Source organism: Electrona antarctica, assembly GCF_951216825.1.
Source record: "Electrona antarctica genome assembly, chromosome: 23".
Lineage (NCBI taxonomy): Eukaryota > Metazoa > Chordata > Actinopteri > Myctophiformes > Myctophidae > Electrona > Electrona antarctica.
In genome coordinates this window covers 16002208-16017103 of record NC_136804.1, presented here as the reverse complement: position 1 = coordinate 16017103, position 14896 = coordinate 16002208, and the positions used below count along the sequence as shown (strand labels likewise).

At 43.8% G+C, this 14896-nt stretch overlaps 1 protein-coding gene and 1 long non-coding RNA gene across 8 annotated transcripts in view; both read right to left on the bottom strand.

Annotated features, from left to right (window-relative positions):
* Nucleotides 1-4540: 4540 nt before the first annotated feature.
* The window catches only part of dusp16 (dual specificity phosphatase 16), a 50137-nt gene continuing 39781 nt past the window's right edge, over nt 4541-14896 (bottom strand). For all 7 annotated transcript variants that reach the window (XM_079494867.1, XM_079494868.1, XM_079494866.1 and 4 more), the window contains 5 exons: nt 13802-13965; nt 12997-13156; nt 12320-12443; nt 10991-11117; nt 4541-10652 (listed from right to left, as the gene is read on the bottom strand). In XM_079494867.1, the coding sequence (XP_079350993.1) occupies nt 9612-10652; nt 10991-11117; nt 12320-12443; nt 12997-13156; nt 13802-13965 (1616 nt within the window). In that variant the 3' untranslated portion in view covers nt 4541-9611. The remainder of the gene's footprint in view (nt 10653-10990; nt 11118-12319; nt 12444-12996; nt 13157-13801; nt 13966-14896) is intronic.
* Nucleotides 4541-14896, bottom strand: part of LOC306916827 — a 37516-nt gene continuing 27160 nt past the window's right edge. The window contains exon 2 of the long non-coding RNA XR_013789028.1: nt 4541-7947. This is a non-coding gene — a long non-coding RNA (uncharacterized lncRNA). The remainder of the gene's footprint in view (nt 7948-14896) is intronic.

The following is a 14896-nucleotide window of genomic DNA, read 5'->3' as shown; positions in this document are numbered from 1 at the left end:
TGTTTCTCTCCAATCCATCACGCACTAAACTGCTCTTCTGGAGACTTCACGGGAACAGAGAGAGTAAAGGGCTCTGGTTGAGCTTATTTTATTTATTTGTTTGCAAGGATTCTGCATTGCAGTACAACATACTTAAGGAATGTGCTGAGCATCCCAATCTTGAACCAATAGAGTAAACTCACAGACACAGACTAAAGCCATCCATCATTACAGAGTGGGAGCTTAAAAACCCTCCATGTTGCTAAGAATAGAATGGCGTACTGCAGACCAGTGGTTTCTTCAACCCTTTAAGAATAGAATGGCGTACTGCAGACCAGTGGTTTCTTCAACCCTTTAAGAATAGAATGGCGTACTGCAGACCAGTGGTTTAGAATAGAATGGCGTACTGCAGATCAGTGGTTTCTATAAGAATAGAATGGCGTACTGCAGACCAGTGGTTTAGAATAGAATGGCGTACTGCAGACCAGTGGTTTAGAATAGAATGGCGTACTGCAGACCAGTGGTTTAGAATAGAATGGCGTACTGCAGACCAGTGGTTTAGAATAGAATGGCGTACTGCAGACCAGTGGTTTAGAATAGAATGGCGTACTGCAGACCAGTGGTTTAGAATAGAATGGCGTACTGCAGACCAGTGGTTTAGAATAGAATGGCGTACTGCAGACCAGTGGTTTCTTCAACCCTTTTCATATCAAGTCCCATTATTTATTCGGCATTTGAACCACGGACCACCATTTGATGAGATTTAGCCTCTCAGACAAAACGTAGAATATTTTGTTATCGTTTTTGTCCAAAATTCCATGCTGTATTGATGTGAGATGTACCATATGAGAGATAACAGGCGAACGTTGACCAAAATAAAAAAGAATATTCTACATTCATTTTACACTCTCAAGAGTTAAACATCTATAAGGGTCCATTTGGTTACCAAACCAAACATCATTTAGGACCACTCAAGGTACCTGCCCGGACCACTGGTTGAAAACCACTGGTGTAGACCACAGTAGTGATCAAACCGGGCCTGCTCAGTGGGGACACTGGGGAGCTGAATGTGGAACTCCTCCTCACAGTCAGGCGATATCAGACAAGATGAGCTTACATACACCCTGCCTAAAACCAACCAGTCAGTCCCAGACAGGGTCTTTAAGAATCGTCATTTAGTTAATGACGATTGTTAAAGACACTGGCTGGGACTGACTGGTTGGTTGTAGGCAGGGTGTTTATAAATTACATTAAATGTAAATGACATTTACATTTAATGAAAAACACATGTAATTAAAACACTTCACATGTGAGCTCTGATTTGGGGGTCACTTTAACTTTTTTGGTCAATGTATAATTGTATATACTATACATTGACCCAACATTAATCCGTACCATGTTTCTTCATCAGTCCGAATAAATAAATTAGAGAATACAGCTGGTGGCAGTAGCCTTTAATTAAGACTGCTGTGGGTAGAAATGTCCTCATTCATTTTTCACCTCGGTGGATTTACAACTTGACATGACCAATAGATCTCAGATGGCACACGGCCCACAGGCATTGACCACATCAGCAAATGCAGGGAGCGAGAAGGCGCATTCTTTATTTCCCCCAAACTGAGTACCGGTGTTTCTATTATTATTCTATGAAGACTGCAGTGCAGTAGGTACTGTAGGTAGAGCAGCAGTCTTGACTGAGCACAGTGACTCATGGGGGCGTTACCATGGTTAACCGTTGAACCCCATGTGATCCCATCTTCTTCTGGGGAGAGAAATAGAGTGTACTGGCAGTACAGTACAGTATAGCAACTCAGGTCCGTTTCACCAAGTATGGAGGGTGGTTTAAATGATAGGCAGGTGTTTCCAAATTGTCCAATATTGTCCATTTGGTTCCATTTGTACACTCTCAGAGTTACATTAACATTGATTTTTACAATATAAATTAGGGTCTCAGAGATAGAAATGCCATCAAATGGGGGTCTGTAGACGAATGCATGTCAAGCTGGGGGTCCTTGAAATTAAACGGGTTTAGAATGGATTGATTGATGTATTTATTACGTTTGCAGAATTACAGTAAAGTACAGTTCAAGCACAACTCAATACAAAAACTGTTAACTGTGAGTGGACGACACCATTTAAGCATTACACTTGTTTACACACTTGTTTACTTGTTTGAATCACTAGAGTTATGGGGGTCCCTGGTAGCCAGCTGGCTTGGCCAGCCTCAAAGCGGGGATTCACTGTAGATTCTTCCCCGCATGAGTAAACATCAGTGAACCCTTGCTAGGTCCCTGGCATAGGCTACCCTTTTCACATGGGGGCCCGCGGGCTAATAAGTGTCAATTTGGGGGTCCTTGACATGAAAAAGTTTGGGAACCACTGAGGTAAAGTTCGCATCAGAATCATGTTTTAAAATGTTTCGAGAAAAAGACGTCGCCATCCCCCCCAAACATTAAACCAAACTTTGGGTAAACTTATACATAGAAGGGGATAGGACAGTCGTCATACATTCCCACATAGTTCTTGCCATGTTTTATTTCATGAACAATGTTTTTTTGCCCATTCATTCATTCATTCGTCGTCGGCGGCTTCAAGAAAGAACGTTCGTTTATTTGTTGTTGTTGTACGGTCACACGTACGGTATAGCAGTTAGTTTATCGTGTGGATATCCCCTTTCTTTCAACTAACAGTTTACAATCATTATTTATTTACCTGTTTCCTCTCGACAGAAAGAATGTATTTACCAATAATCAATCTACCTCGCTTCACCACCAGGCTCTGCTCCAGTCCCCACACAATTATAACACGTGTGAACATTGCGTTCAGGTCACGAGACCTGACCACCTGACAACAATTAACCAAATGGACCCGTCAGAGTTAAGAGTACAGACCCATAAGGATCCATTTGGTTTCAAACTATATCATTTAGCTGGGGACCCCTGGAACTCCCTCAACAACCCCACTTTTCACTTTGGGAACCACTGCTTTATGGGGTTCCAGGTGGTCCCCAGCTAAATGGTAGAGTTGGTAACCAAATGGACCCTTGTAGATCTTTAACTAGTATTGAGAGCATGAAAAGGGTTGAGACAGGTTGGCCCCACTGAGTTAAATGGTTGCTTCTCACTTGAAAAAACAAGATAACCATCATGAGTATAATTGCTCAGCTTGACTATTCTGCCCCCTAGTGGTTTTGATAAAGTTGCATGGTCACCTGTCTGGTGATTTTAGTCAGTAGGCTATTATGAAAACATGGACATGCCATGATTGAAGTAATATTTAGTAAAAACAGTAAAAACGGAATGTTTTCTCCAGGCCCCGTTGTAAAGTATATTTGCTAATTTTGCTTATGAGGATCACATACTCCCAAACTAGATACCATACATTAGTTTACAAATGGAACAGGGCCAAATTAATGTTTTCCCAGCTTCCTTAGTCCACTAGGGGGCAGCCATACTCCAACAAGAAAGTTATTGTCAGGCCTCTGAAAGTCCCCAAGTGGACAAGGTCACAAGGCACGCCATCGTCATCATCTTCATGCATTATGAACTATTCCCTTGTTTTCTCTCTTATTAATTCACTAGTGGATACCGTGTGGTGTCTTCTGGCTACTACTACTTGCATACCAACATTTCTAATCCTACTACTTTTATTGACTATTTAAATTCACAACAAATCAATTGTATTTTTTGTACTTTTAGACCCTGTGCTGACAATGGAACACAGATATATTGTGCAATGTATAGATTCCATTATTCCAATACTGATTACTTGGTCACCTGCCAATTGTGGCACTGTTTGTATTGAACAGAAGTGAATTTAATTTGTCGGCCAGCACTTGAATATGGAATAGTGCCTGCATTTATACCGGAGAGCGAATTATAGGTCTATGGCCAACCCGGTTTCTGATTTATGTCTGGTGTTTGTTTGGTGTCTGGAAATAATTTGTCAGCATACTTCACCCCACTTGCACTAATTATGGTGAAGAACTAAGATTATGTCAGCCCTAGACTAGCTAACAGATCCCATTGCTTATTCATTCTGGGCATTCGATATGCTGTCATGAGGACCCAGAATTCCCCTGTCAAGACACTCAGTGTTTGGCACCCTGTCATCTGCAATATATTTGAGACTAAAATATCCAGCAAGATATAAACTGGGGACAGTCTTGCCAGAATGTCTTGTTGCCAGAGAAGGTGCTCAAGGTTAAACTCCCCATGGCCACCGACTATAGGATCAGATCACACATACTCCAAGCAAAGGGCTAAAGTGCAAAACTGTCTTGGTTCAAAATAAGATGAACTAAAATACAGACATTAAAGAACTGAGTGATACATGACACGTTACTACTAGACATTTATAGCATTATCAACCACTCTCACAAAGGGAGCCACATGACCATGAGATCAGGAAATCTATAAAGTACCATAATATTCTCCCCAAGTTGAACAGCAGAGTATACTTTCCCCATGTGGTACGGTACTGTACACATGTATTTTAAATGGCAATCATAATTCTCTTCAGCCGTGTGCAATGCAGGTTATAGAAAATGAAGAATCACATGTACCATACCATTTAAGATTTTATTTCAACAGTCATCATACGTCTACTGCTTTTAACTTCATAACTGTGCACATTGTCCAAAGTAAAGCTAGCTATGTTCTCACACAATGCCACAGGCCTAAAACTCTCACACAGATTCACACAGGTACCGTCTTTTATCTACTCTGTAAATCCTTTTACAAATCATTCATCTACAAAATCCAGTAACGTGATCAGCTAGCTAATCAATGGCTTTGTTTATGTCTATTGGATAGAATATTCTGAAGTTTGGAATCAAGGCATTAAAATCATAAATTGACCAATGCGCAGAATTGACTCCCCAGAGCGCATCAAATCATTCATCTTTTTTGCATTATTTGATGTGACCGTCATTCGTAGCACACTCACGGTAGATCCCTATACAGTTGTGTGATTACCTCCGATATCCCATATACATGTACATGTAAATGTATATATCTGATATATCCCAAATACATGTGCATGTATTTGTTTATATCTAATATCCCATATACAGGCACAATTTCACAGCTTTGGAGAAACCTTCAAACATACAGCCACGCTACTTATCAACTCACACCATTCTTCTGTAGGAAAAAAGAAAAGAAAACATCATCAAAACAAGGTCTGAGACATATTAGTGTCACACATTTGATTTTTAAAGGCACAACATTGATTTGCTGTTTGGGGGCACAGATTTGAGCTCACCCTACCCCATAGAACTGCCTCTGGTATTCTGTCCAATGTATGGATCAATCACTGATTTGAATGAAAGGTCAATAAAAAATGTTTTCTGAGAGTATGGCGAGGGAGTCAACCACATGTCCAATCGGATCGATCAGCATCAGCTATTAGAGGAGAGCTGGAAATAATACTGCCCTCACCACACAGGCCAGAGTCAAGTGCTTCATACTGTACACATTATGAACTGGGGACAAACAGGAGTGCAGTAACAGTGGCTGGCTGTGTGGAAGGCAAATAAAAGCACCAGTTCAGATCTGTGTGATTTCACTTTTTACTCTTGTCCTGCATACGTGAGCCGTATATCAAACCCTATACTGTCTGATTCTTACATCAGTCAACCACGCAGAACAATCTTCTCAAACTCCACTAATCTGATGCCATCATCACAGTTCCACCTGCATGCTACACGGAGAAGCAGAAGTGGGCAGTATGGGATGTCCTTGTGTGGCGTATGTGTACACTACTGTACACTAAACAGGCCTACCTACAACATCCTCGAATAGGGCCCATAATCTATGTTGCATTAATCACCCTGTTCCTACCTTTACGTTTGTTCTCTCTACGCTTTCTGCATAAAACAGAAAATGGATGAAAATATAACCCCCAGAAGAAAATGGGGAAAAAAAGAAAAACGATAAAGCTGTGCAGTCTTGCAGGAGTAGCTTTGGCGAAGCCTTTACAAGGTCTGTAAAGGTAGTCTGTAACGGCAGTTAGTCAGTCTGTAAGCGAAGGGAAGTTAGTCAGTCTGTAAGCTAAGGGAAGCTAGTCAGTCTGTAAGGGCAGTCAGTCTGTAAGGGCAGTCAGTCTGTAAGGGCAGTCAGTCTGTAAGGGCAGTTAGTCTGTAAGGGCAGTTAGTCAAGGCCACCTGTGGAGGGTTCTCCGTGCTTGGATTGGATCTTTATACGCTTTCAGGAAGAGCAGTGCCTGTTGATCTTCGATCAGGAATACACAGTGAAATTAATCTATTCTGCCGGACAATGTTTTGCAATGTCCCACATCTATCCTCTGTGAATGAGGGGAGCATGTGGATGTAAAGTGCTGATAAAGCCCGTCTGCCCACTTTAGGGAGGCTCTGTTCCAGCCGTTCTCAACCTTTTTCTGGACCAGGGCCCGCTTGAAAAGAAGCTGGAAAGCATTCTCGGCTCACCCATCGGACCACTTAACGGCAATCGAACACGGCAGCCGGATGGCTGTGGTCAGATAGGTGAGGCACGTGCATTTTTTAAGAGCAAGTTTATTTCAAAGATCAATCAATTGATTGCGTTTCCGGGCTTGGATCAATGGAACTAACGTAGTATACTTTAAGTTTCCATTTAATATATCTATTTGTATCAATGGATTCAAACGAAATAAAACCAGTAAGGGCCCCGGTCCACAGGTTCATTCAGAGGGAAGACGCTGGGCTGTGGACAGACGAGAGGACAAAACAGAGCAGACAGAGCACTCGGCCTCTCCCACTTTTACAAGACAAGCCTGCCTGTTCCGGGGGCTCTCTCCATGACCGAGGCCTTGGCTGACAGCGTTCAAGTTGGATATTTGATGAAGAGCATGAGAATCAGTTCCAAATACACAGTTGAGCACTGCACACAGCGACTATACAGCGACTATACATGCCCATGATGTTTATAAGCTGACATCTGCTTTAAAAACGAACAGACATGTTGACAGAGTTTGTAAATGTCCATAGACCAGATCAAAACCAACTGTATTTCAACTTCCTTTGTAATGCAACTGGTGAATTCCTCTCAACGTTCCTCCCATATAAGCATCTATTAGTGAACTAATTTCTGTCCTTGACCTCAAAGAGAAATATTAACAAACTTTGATATGGGGGCTTTTGAAGCGTGCTAATGTTGTCCGGCAGGCAGTGATGAAGGGCCATGTCCCTGTTGTACACCAACCATCAGAGCTTTCTGAATTCCCTGCCAGCCTGTGAGAGCACCAAATATAAACATGCGCAAGCGCACGCACACACACACACACACACACACACACACACATGCGCACGCACACACACACACACAGCTCATACACATTATCTCCTAATACCATTTTGCACGTTTGTAAATCAAAACCATTCTCAGAACCACAATAGTGCAATATTAAAATGTGTGTTTTGCGATTTACAAACAATCCTTTGCGAGTGATCCATCGGAGGCACTGACTTTCTAGAGCCCATCTTCTGTATTTGTAATTGAACCTTTCACCCCCTCCCCCGTTGCAGCTCTGTAGTCTTTGAGCAAGAGTCCCAGCCTCTTTCTTATCAAATGCACTTGCTACATCAAACCTTTCCCCCTTTTAGGACAACATGGATTCAAGAAGAAAAAAAAAATCTCACCACTGAAACATTTTGTAAAGACCAAGTCCCAATGTATGATTTGGACACCCCCCACACCAAGTGCTCCATTTCCTAAACAATTACCACAATTATGTAAAAAATTATGATCAAGGCTTTGGCCTTGTGCTTTTATTAAATATATGAGACCATTAGGCATTAGGGGACGATGCTTCGGGAATACGTATTCTATTGCTAGTTTGACCCAATTCAAATACGGTACTCTTTAATCTTAACATAACTTTCCAGCCACATGGTTCAGGATTTATGCCTGATTTATACACGTTTGTGTGCCCAATTGTATTGCACTGAAAATAGCTGATCCACAAGCTCTGTACATATGCTATTTTCAGTGTGTGACACCATGACACACCACCAAGTATATTAATCATCCTTTATTGCACTGGTTCCCAAACACTGGGTCGGGAGCCATTTATGGGTCACGGACACATTTGTATGGGTCCCTTGGTTCATTTTGTTTTTAGTTATTAAAAGAATGATAATCAAAAACAAACAGTGGCATAAAAGCAACAAAAAAAAAATTATTATAAAGAAATCAACGAAAACTCTAAGAAATTCCATGAATTAGAAGACAAATGTTTAAGAAGTAGGGAAATAGCCGATCTACAAGCTCACAACATGACGTGAAGCGACGTGTTGTGAGCTTGTAGATCTGCTATTTTCACTCGTTTGGGCCCCGGGTAAACGTCTAATTTCTCTTTTGGGTCATGAGCTAAAAGGTTTGGGAACCACTGCTTTAAAGAAAGCCTGTTGAAAGCATGTTGACTGTGGAATCCAAATGAGTGAAATCAGCCGTGGCTACAAAAAACAAATAAAAAACATAATCCATGAAAACCCTGTCCTCCTCCTGTCACCTCTTACCTAGTCTCACAAGCCAGACAAATGCCTCCTACAACTTTCGAATGCTTTCGTCATACAGCAGCACGGAAGCTCTGAAAAGTATCGCAGGATGAAGTGGATGTGACGCCTCATCCTCGCTTCCGTCTCGTCTTTACAAGTCGCGCAGATTTGTTCAAAAATCAATCTAAATAATCAGAGCCTCAGCCTGTATAAGTTGATGCTTGTCAGAAAGGGGAATTCAAAAATAAAATGTAACTTAAAATATATTTTTGTGAAACGAAATGACGAACAGCTTCCGTTCTCGGCTTTCGGGATGTGTAGTTCTAGACACTATATAGCATTCGGAGATTGTGGAATAGTTGTCTGGCTGCGCGAGACCTCTTACCTAATGCCATCAACAGATCCCCCCCATCAGCAGCCCTACTGCGCCCACAATTTGGAAGCACTGATCCTAGGACAGTCAAAGTGGTTCATGTTATTCAATGTTTCGACTCCAATCCTGACAAAGCGGACAATCTCGAGTCCTCTCCTCTCAATCCTTTACTAAGCAATCTTCAAACAGGGGGAACTCGTTCAATTGTTCTTTACCGATGCTCAGATGAGACCTGAGATTTTTGTCGTTGAGCTACTCGTTAGAGAAAGAATAACAGGAAAAACAAAAGAAAAACAAACCTTCGTTTTGGACATGTTACTTTCTCATTCCAGTTCACAACATCGGGCAACCCCCTCCCCCCATTTTTAGGCATGTCATATTGGTAAGAAGAAGCGATGTCCGACATGCGGAGCCGACGAGAATCAAGTCGGGAAAAATGACAAGACCATAAATGAGATGAGGCGTCGACAGGCTCAGTCTTCAATGAAACACAAGTTTTCGGGTGTCGCCTCCTCCATCGTCACATTCAGGAATACAGCTGCAAGGTGCGAGTTTTCCGCTTCACTGCATTTAAATGCCAACAGTTCCAATAAAAGCACTTTAAACGAGTGTCTCAAACATTGTGTTCTGGTCCGGGCCAGCATTCCTGCTGAACCCAGAGCAACGTTTTACAGTACCATCCTGAGAGCCAACGTGGGAGAGAATCTCGGACAACAAAAATGAGCTAAATCCAGCGGACGGTCCATCCGATACCGCGCTCCCTCAGGCCACCTCGATGATCTCCATGCTACCGGAGAAGCTCGACTGGCTCCCCACCTTCCCCATCTCCTCACGGGAGCGGCTCTCCGACATTCCGTCGCCGAACTCCATCTGGCAACTGCGACGCTTCAGCTGCTTCTCGAAGGTGCTCTCCTCGTGCCAGCTGCGGCGCGAGTCGCCGTGGTCGCCACTCCGCTGGCGACCGCGCCGGCGCACCGCCTCGACGCCCTGGCTGCAGCTGTAGGCCGCGAAGCCGCCACCGCCACTCAGGATGGCCGAGGTGGAGTAGAAGCGCGCCGACTCCGATGAGGAGAGGTACCAGCCGCCGGCCAGCGAGGTGCCGGACACCGTCACGGGGCCCAGCAGGATGTCCGAGTGCCAGCCCTTCAGTGTGCCGCCACACCCGGCACCCGACTTGGCAGCGAGCTGCTGCTGACTGCGCGACAGGCCGAAGAGGAAGCTTGCGGTGTGGGTGTTCTCCTCCACGCTGCCGCTCCGGTGGAGCTGGTGGGAACAGTTGGACAGAGGCGGCGGTTGAGGCTTGGTGCCGCCTGGTGTGGAGAGGGTACTAGCGGGGGCCGCCGGCGTGTCTGCCTGCTCCTTGTCGGGACTCTGCTCCGGGGTCGACTGCTCGGAAACCTCCTCCACCGGGGAGAACTGGCAAGGCTTGCTGGCCGGTTCCTTGAAGGTGGACGGCTTGAAGTACTCTGAGGGGTCTCCCGCACCGCCATGAGGCACGAAGGCTCTGTAAGGGGTGCTGCTGACGCCCGGCTCTCCGTATGACTTGATGTCCAGGGAGAAGGAACGTTTGAGCCGGGCGTTGTCCTCCGCTCCCTCCGCCAGCTGCAGCCCGCTGAGAGCCTGGGCCAGGAGCCTCTCTTCAGGGACGTCAGCCAGCATACAGGGCAGGGTGAGGGGCTCCAGCAGGGCCGGGTCGGGCGCTCCCACCGAGTTCTGACTCGCCGGGGCTTCCGGCACATCGTCCAGCCAGTCGGAGTGTGGAGAGTAGGCCGCTTCGCCGCCGCTGTGTTCCGTATGGTAGGGCTGTCACGATTACAAATTTAAGTTGACGATTAATTGTTACACTTATAATTGCGATTAGCGATTTAAGTGTTTTTATTGTTTCATTGCACATTTAAATACAAAAATAATTTTTGTTTGCCTCGTAATCAAAGAAATGCAAAGAGCAGATATGACAAATAACTGAAATATACAAAGAAATTACTGGTTATTTTTATACTTAAGGTAAGAATATTGGAAATCAGCTATGTTTTATTTCATTTATGCATTTCTTGAACATGCAAACCCATTATGACAAAATAATTGGGATTATGTCAAATGATTGCGATTAGACAATTACGAAATAATTGTGACAGGCCTACCATATGGAGGGACTTGAGTTTAGCCTCAGCACCATGATGGGGACTCTTGATCTTCTTCTCGAAATCCAGAAGCTGCCCCAGGAAGTTGAAGTTAGGGGAGATGGTCGGCCTTTTCTCCTTCACAAACCTACAGAGAGAGGAGAGGGAAACGCACACACACACACACAACGGAAGTCAGACGGGAGAGGAGAGGCCGCGGCGGCTATAGAATATGAACCAAACTCTGTCCACATTCTATGGCCATCATTAGTGGCCCTCACAATGCCATCTGTAATTAGGAATGACACTCTGGAAAGTTTAATTAGAGGTCGTGCAAAGGATCCGGGTTCATTAGGGGAGACGGTCTGCATTGTTAGACTTAGAGAGAGAGAGAGAGAGAGAGAGAGAGAGAGAGAGAGAGAGAGAGAGAGAGAGATGGTTCCTGATAAAAGGGGATGTGGAATGTGACCTATGCCACGCACATACAACTGGCCCTGTATTAGGGCTGGGCCATTATGACTTCAAATCAATATCGAAATATAGCGAAAATAGCAGATCTACAAGCTCACACAAAATCGGCTACTTTAGCAATTTTTGTACACCAGACGAATCTGACACAGGAAAACATGTCTGAGGCCTCATTCACACGTACCAAACACCAATCAAGCAATGTTTGGTCGTTTTTTTGTTTTTTTGGGCCACCACAATGCTTTTCCAATGGGAGTCACATGGTTTGATCAAACATTTGTGTTTGATCGCTGATTAATGATTGCTCCCCCCTCATCAAACAAAAATGTTTGGTCAAACCATGTGACTCCCATTGAAAATGAATTGGAGCAGCAATCAAAAAGCAATCAGGCATCACACACGGACCAAACATTTGTTGTGTAGGTGTGAACTAGGCCTCAGACTCCTCAGTTTGAATTACATTTTGCTCACCCCAGAGTTGTGGGTGACCAATCAGAGCCCACTATTCAAAGTGAGACTTTTTTGCTGTGATGTTGGAATCTGCTTGTAACCGTCCCTTGGAAATAAATCTTCCACACCGAAGTTCCAGACAACGCAGTGATATTAGTCTGGCCATGCGAGACTACCACCATTGTAGAGCAAAGTATAATACACGATTAAGTGGTTAGTCATTGATGTAGTTAATTCTAAAATATATTAGAATTCTATTCTATTTGACCACTAAATTTACTCTTTCATCTTAAAATAAATAAAAAATAGCGGGCACGACATGCTTCCAAACGACTGAAATCAGCCGTGGCGACTGAGAACCTGAATCCATGGGTGGATCTGGTTGGGCACCGGGCACCGCGGTGCCAGGTCTCGGCCAGTATCGAGTCTCACCTGTACGCCTCGTCCAAGGACATGTCCATTCTCTTCATGATGTAGGCGATGGCGATGGTGGCTGAACGGGAGATGCCAGCCAGGCAGTGGACCAGGACTCGAGCGTTGCACGCTTTGGCTTTCTCTGACAAAACACACCAAGAAAACAAACACTTTCAAAACCCACTTTCAAACAGCATCCCTGTTTTTTTCGGGCATGTCATTTTATATAGGTGAACATAAAACAATAAAAATACTGTTGTGAGTGGAGAACCAGCGACGTCCCAATTGGCCCCTAGACCTCCAGTCGGCGCGTAATCAGTAACGAGGACATATGTTATGTTGGTGTGACATAAAGCGCATGACTTTCACCTATGTGTGTGTTACTGTAATACTGTTTTAAATAATGTGTTCTGACCCCACATGTATTATACTCATGAAACAGTGTTTTTTGCAAGGCAGCCGATGGGTTAAATCTGCCTCCGTCTTCTTCAACTGTATGCACTCATTACATTATTGCAGTCGCTGTATATGGTGTTTCTCCTATAGCAGCAGACATTACAAGTTTAGTAATGAACTGAAGTAACCCAGAAATTAACTGAAGAAACCCTTTACGCATTCAAATACACCGGGGGTGATAATGGTATGACGCAGGAACTCTTGGTAAAGGACTGAAGGCAATGATTTGCTTTACTGACCTATGAACTCCACCGATTTGTCCAACCACGGCAGGATCTTCTCGCAGAAGCTGTCGTTGACGGGAACGCGCAGGAAGTGGGAGTCGGGAATCCAGTCCGGCTTGGGGCAGGTGTTACTGGCGTTCAGGACATAGGCGATGTCAATCTGCTGCATCAGTTCCTGCACGGGGAGAGAGGGATGGTTATAGTTTCTTGAGACTAACAGAGACACTACAATATAACAGAAACCTTAAGTTGTATCTCCATATTTCAAGTTTTTGGGGTTTTATTTATTCCGTAAACGAATGCCCTACTACTTCATCACACTACGGTGCCACACGAAAAAGGAGATCTACAAGCTCACACCTAGACCTGCATGTTAGCTATTTTTTGGAGAAAATAAAATAAAAAATAAAGTTTAAGCGAAAGTTGTTACGCGTCTGTGGGTTTTTATAAATATCGAACCAATTCAAAAACTGTTTGACTGCGGATCACGACATTCCCGACTTTTGTTTTCATTGTTTAATTCGCTGTATTTGATCACTTTTAAGAGATGCATGGTTTCTAGCGGACGCAGTAGGATACGTCACGCGTTTGGATTACGTGACCGGGGGAAAAAAACAGTCACACAGGGTTCTCAGGGCTTCTGGGAAATTGAGGCGCAATGCAAAGTCTATGAGAGACAATGGCCGCGCCCGTGTGCCCCAGTTCCCCGCTGTTGTTGTCGTCGGGACTGTTGAATATTTTTGGACACTATTACAAACGATTGGAATATATTCCAAGTGTCCACCACAAGCCAGCATGGTGATGACGCCCTGTTGCTGACCTTGTTGAGCACATCTCTCTGGCAGCCCAGGTAGAGGTGGGGCAAGATGCGGGTGGGTCCTATGTTGGTGACGGGCAGACAGGGCTGGGAGACGCAGGAGGGCACCACCGTAGACTTGCCCTCACACAGGCCAGGGAAGAGCCGCGAGAACTCCGCAAAGCCACCTGCAATGGCAAGCACACACAGGGCAGGCTCTAGCTTAGTACCCTTTCCTTTCTTTCAAGAGGGTTTGAGAAAGTAAGCATTTCTTAGTTGTGCGAGGAAAGGTATGAGCAGCGCATACCGTAAATAGTAAATACATCACAACACTTTATTGTTGTTTTTATTGTTACTGTGAAGCACTTTGTAAACTTGTTTTTGAAAAGGTGCTATATAAATAAAGTTATTATTAGAACACAGTTACAGTTAAAAGTGAGGTGAAACTCTTATTCATGGAGACTAAAAAAGTAACACTGAATTAGAAGTAGAAGGGATATAAAACTGACAAAATGTACATGTACAATCGTTATCATGTACATTAAAAGCAGTACTAAATCAGTGGTGTAAAGTAATTAAGTACATTTACTGAAGTACTGTACTTATTCACTTAAGTACAATTTTAATGTCCTTTTACTTTACTTTTGTATTTCCTTTACCATTAATTACATTCCCAAATTGGGATTATTAATAGATACATCCCAACCACCTGCTGCTTGCTGCCTTGTACACACTCTCCACATGTTGCCAGGCAACAAGCCCTTCATTTTGAGCAGAAAAAGGAGTAATAAGCGCACGCTCGTGCATGTCGGATCCGTATGTAGGCTGTCTAAAATGTGAGTAAAAGAAAAAAGAAAAGCAAAAACTATATATATATATTTAATTACTGGATTAAATTAAATTAAGTGTAGCGTGGATTAAATGATTGACTGGGCAAATTAGCATCGTGAGGGGGGACGACGACTAGCGCATCTCCAGCCGATAGGTGTGAACGGTTTTGCCGACGTGTTAATGAGGGACCATTTAAAATAAAGGCGGCTTGCATGCTGTGGTTTGCTACTAAACAGAAATTTGCATGCACAAGGGCTGCCAAAGTAGGCTGTTGTTTTTCTTGTTTTT